This window comes from Triticum aestivum, chromosome 2B, assembly GCF_018294505.1.
Source record: "Triticum aestivum cultivar Chinese Spring chromosome 2B, IWGSC CS RefSeq v2.1, whole genome shotgun sequence".
Lineage (NCBI taxonomy): Eukaryota > Viridiplantae > Streptophyta > Magnoliopsida > Poales > Poaceae > Triticum > Triticum aestivum.
This window is the reverse complement of record NC_057798.1, coordinates 579,865,805-579,868,862: the sequence shown is the minus strand read 5'-3', so window position 1 is coordinate 579,868,862 and position 3,058 is coordinate 579,865,805. Positions and strand designations below refer to the sequence as shown.

The window sequence follows — 3,058 nt, the reverse complement described above, 5'->3', positions numbered from 1 at the left end:
AAGCATGCGGATCCGGTGATCCGACCGGTTATATGTGCATGGGTGCTCAAGGTTGTTCATCAACATGGCGTGTGTCGTCCTGGTTTCTTCCCGACTTCCCTCCACATCTGTCTGTACTCTCCTGTTGTATGTATAGAAGAACCATGATATGTGCGGTTGGCACGGCTGGAGCAAACGGTGTGTGCTGCCTTCGGCTCTCCTGAGTACTCCCTCCATTCCGAATTACTTATCTTAGATTTGTCTAGATACGGATGTATCTAGCACTAACGGATGTATCTAGCACTAAAATGAGTCTAGATACATCCGTATCTAGACAAATTCAAGACAAATAATTCGGAACGGAGGGAGTACGTACTAATGAGCTGTGACCTGTAAGTATATTCCTTGGGATCAAATGGACGAGCCAAAGCTCTTCCAATCTAGTGTGTGGTGCCGCTGATGTAATAGTTCAACCTAGTGATAAGCTAGATACTGATGAAGTGTGCGTGTGATCTGCTATGCTCGGATCAGAATTTACCTTTTCCTCTCGTGCACTAGAAGTCTGAAACCATGGGGTCCAAGATTTCACAGATGGACATAGCACCACGCATCGGCGCTGCATGTTGGCCTTCCCATGCGGCAGCTCATTTCCTTCTTTCTTTTGCATGCAATACGCATGACATCACCAAAAGATTCTTTTTTCACGAATACACTTGAGAGCGTATCTTTCCATTGATAGGGAGAAAGACATTACAGGTTCACGCCCCGGTCACCTACACAACTTTGGTGTGGCTGTGGCGATCGTTCGAGCAGAGAGCAATGGGGTTGCTCAGCCCCGCACAGACATACATGTTACAGGGATAAAAGAGTTAAGTCCTTTGGCTCCATAATTTTGGCGACTACACATGACATCACCATCCAAGCGATTCTATAAAGTTAATCCAATCAACGATCCTCTTTCATCGCTAGCTTCCTCGAGGCGAGATATTCGAAACTATATCCCAAGTCAGCATGCTTCGATAACTTTTTTTTCATTGATAATAGTTGCCACATTACATAGCTATATCCAAATGTAGGTTGGGAAGCCTAGCAAAGAGTTGAATCTTTCTATCCTACCTAAAGGTTTTGTATTGTTGAGCGTGTCTAAGCATGAAAGCCCTGCCAAGCATCTCTCTCTCCCTGAAGAATTTCCTTTTGTGCCTCTTCTTTCCACATGTAAACTCGCTGCAGCTTGGGTGGAAAATCTGAAAATTATCCGGGCAAAACGCACAACTGCTTTTTAAACGACAGAGCGGCTTTTCTGTCAAACATAAGAATATACAGAGAGAAAAAGGAGTTAGCATGCATGCATCCATGAGTGAAGGTAATAATTTATAGGAAATTTAACTAGGTTAGATTATTAAAAATACCCAAGAGAGCGCATGTTTCGACGACTAGACGTCTGGTGCGGCGCTCAAAGCGTAGTTCGGCAAAGAAGTACTGTTGCTCCTCGTTGGTGGCGGCGTCCCTCCGGCGAGCCCAAAAGCCGACATGGTACCAGAAATCTTGTCTGAAACCGACGCATGCGGCCTTGGGTTCTTCCACGGGCTCCGCAGCAGGCTCGAACATAGCATCCTGCGGATGTGCATCTCAAACATCAGACACACATATACTCCATATGTAAAATTTTATTGAGCCCAGCCTCCGGATTTTCACTGCACAATCGCAACGGAGATCCAAAAGGAAATCCGGACACACCCCCTCTGCCACTCTCAGTTTTTGTAACTACCATGCTAAAAGAGTAACTAAATAACCAAACCCATCGCCGTGATGATCTAAGAACAAGACAGTTGGATTGATTTGATGTCTTGTTGTGCTTACGAAATACTCAGCGAGCAAGGTGCATGTATATGGGACATGTACCACGTACCTTGTTCTTGGAGTTGTAATGGCCGAGGGCGAAGAGGGTGTATATGCGAGCATGGCTGGCGTCGCGATAAACATCGATTGACCGACATGCATCAGCGCATGCACATTCAGTTGATCAGTTCGATCATACTGTACGTAGGATCCAGATTAACCGGAAGGAGGAGTGAGTAAACTACTCACTGTTTTGCCTGGCGGGCATGGGAACGGAAGCCGACAGCGGCGGCGTCAGCCTCGGCGTCGGCGGCCGGGGAAGAGAGCCAGGACCCCATCGTCGTTCGTCGTCCTCGATCGTCGATCAATCTCCCAACTGTCGGTCGATCACGGTCAGGCCAATCTCTATAGGATCTAGTGATGATGATATATATAGGCCGGATCGAATCGCTAGGGTATCCTCCTACTCCGAATCGAGCCGGAACATCGTAGTCCGTCTGTTCGCTGGCTTCTCGTGAAAACTACGGCCCAGCAAACTTTTTCGTCCGCTCGTTGGGGTTAATGTGTCACATAATTGGACTCCAAGCAAGTTAAATAAATAAATAAGAGTAAGTTATAAATGACATAGGCAAGTGCAGTAGAGGGGGATATGGAGCGATCATCACCGAGATAAAGCATAGATCATTCCAGTTTAATCGCAATTTTATTTTTGAAGGTAGAGAAGCAAATAGAGATGCATGTAGTTTAGCCAAGTTTTCACGTTACATCTGGCTTGGCGTTCCCCATGATTCTTTTTTATCCCACAACATGTGGTCTTTGAACAGTAACGCTTGGTCTAACGCCTGAAGAAGAAAAGAAAAAACATAATCAACAATGAGTTATATATCACTTCAGGCGAGATAGAGGTTCTCTCGAGCAACTAATCAACAAGTACTCCTTTGTGGGAGTCCCGCAAGGATCATTCTTGTTGGCTAAGAGTCCGTCACTTGGCATGCTCTCAGTCCTCGCCACGTGACGTATGGTAGGCGCTCCCTTGGGACTTTGTTTTTTACTATTTACCCGCGTTTTAGATGTTTTATCGGCTTTTCAGTTTTTGCCCAACTTTTTCTAGGTTTTGGAGAAAAAACTCCAAAAAAAAAACTTTGCGCGAAAAATGTGTTTTTTCCCGTGAGAATTACATATTAGATTCGCGGAAAGGAAAAAAAAGTGTTTTTTTGCTTTCGTGGAAAGGAAAAAAGTT

At 45.3% G+C, this 3,058-nt stretch overlaps 1 protein-coding gene across 1 annotated transcript; it reads right to left on the bottom strand.

The window, feature by feature from the left end:
• Positions 1-899: 899 nt before the first annotated feature.
• Positions 900-2,331, bottom strand: LOC123041706 (uncharacterized). Its single transcript, XM_044464283.1, has 4 exons — positions 2,068-2,331; positions 1,889-1,943; positions 1,389-1,593; positions 900-1,279 (listed from the first exon to the last, which is right to left on the bottom strand). The coding sequence occupies exons 1-4, from the start codon at positions 2,154-2,156 to the stop codon at positions 1,092-1,094; spliced, it is 537 nt and encodes a 178-aa protein (XP_044320218.1). The 5' UTR covers positions 2,157-2,331; the 3' UTR covers positions 900-1,091.
• Positions 2,332-3,058: the final 727 nt, after the last annotated feature.

Bases quoted from the DNA above. Each gene is read 5' to 3' on its own strand.
- LOC123041706 (XM_044464283.1), bottom strand. From the start codon at position 2,156: ATGGGGTCCTGGCTCTCTTCCCCGGCCGCCGACGCCGAGGCTGACGCC. The intron at 1,944-2,067 runs GTGAGTAGTTTA...TCGCGACGCCAG, and splicing joins CATGCCCGCCAGGCAAAACA to CCATGCTCGCATATACACCC. The intron at 1,280-1,388 runs GTATTTTTAATA...TATGTTTGACAG, and splicing joins CGAAACATGCGCTCTCTTGG to AAAAGCCGCTCTGTCGTTTA.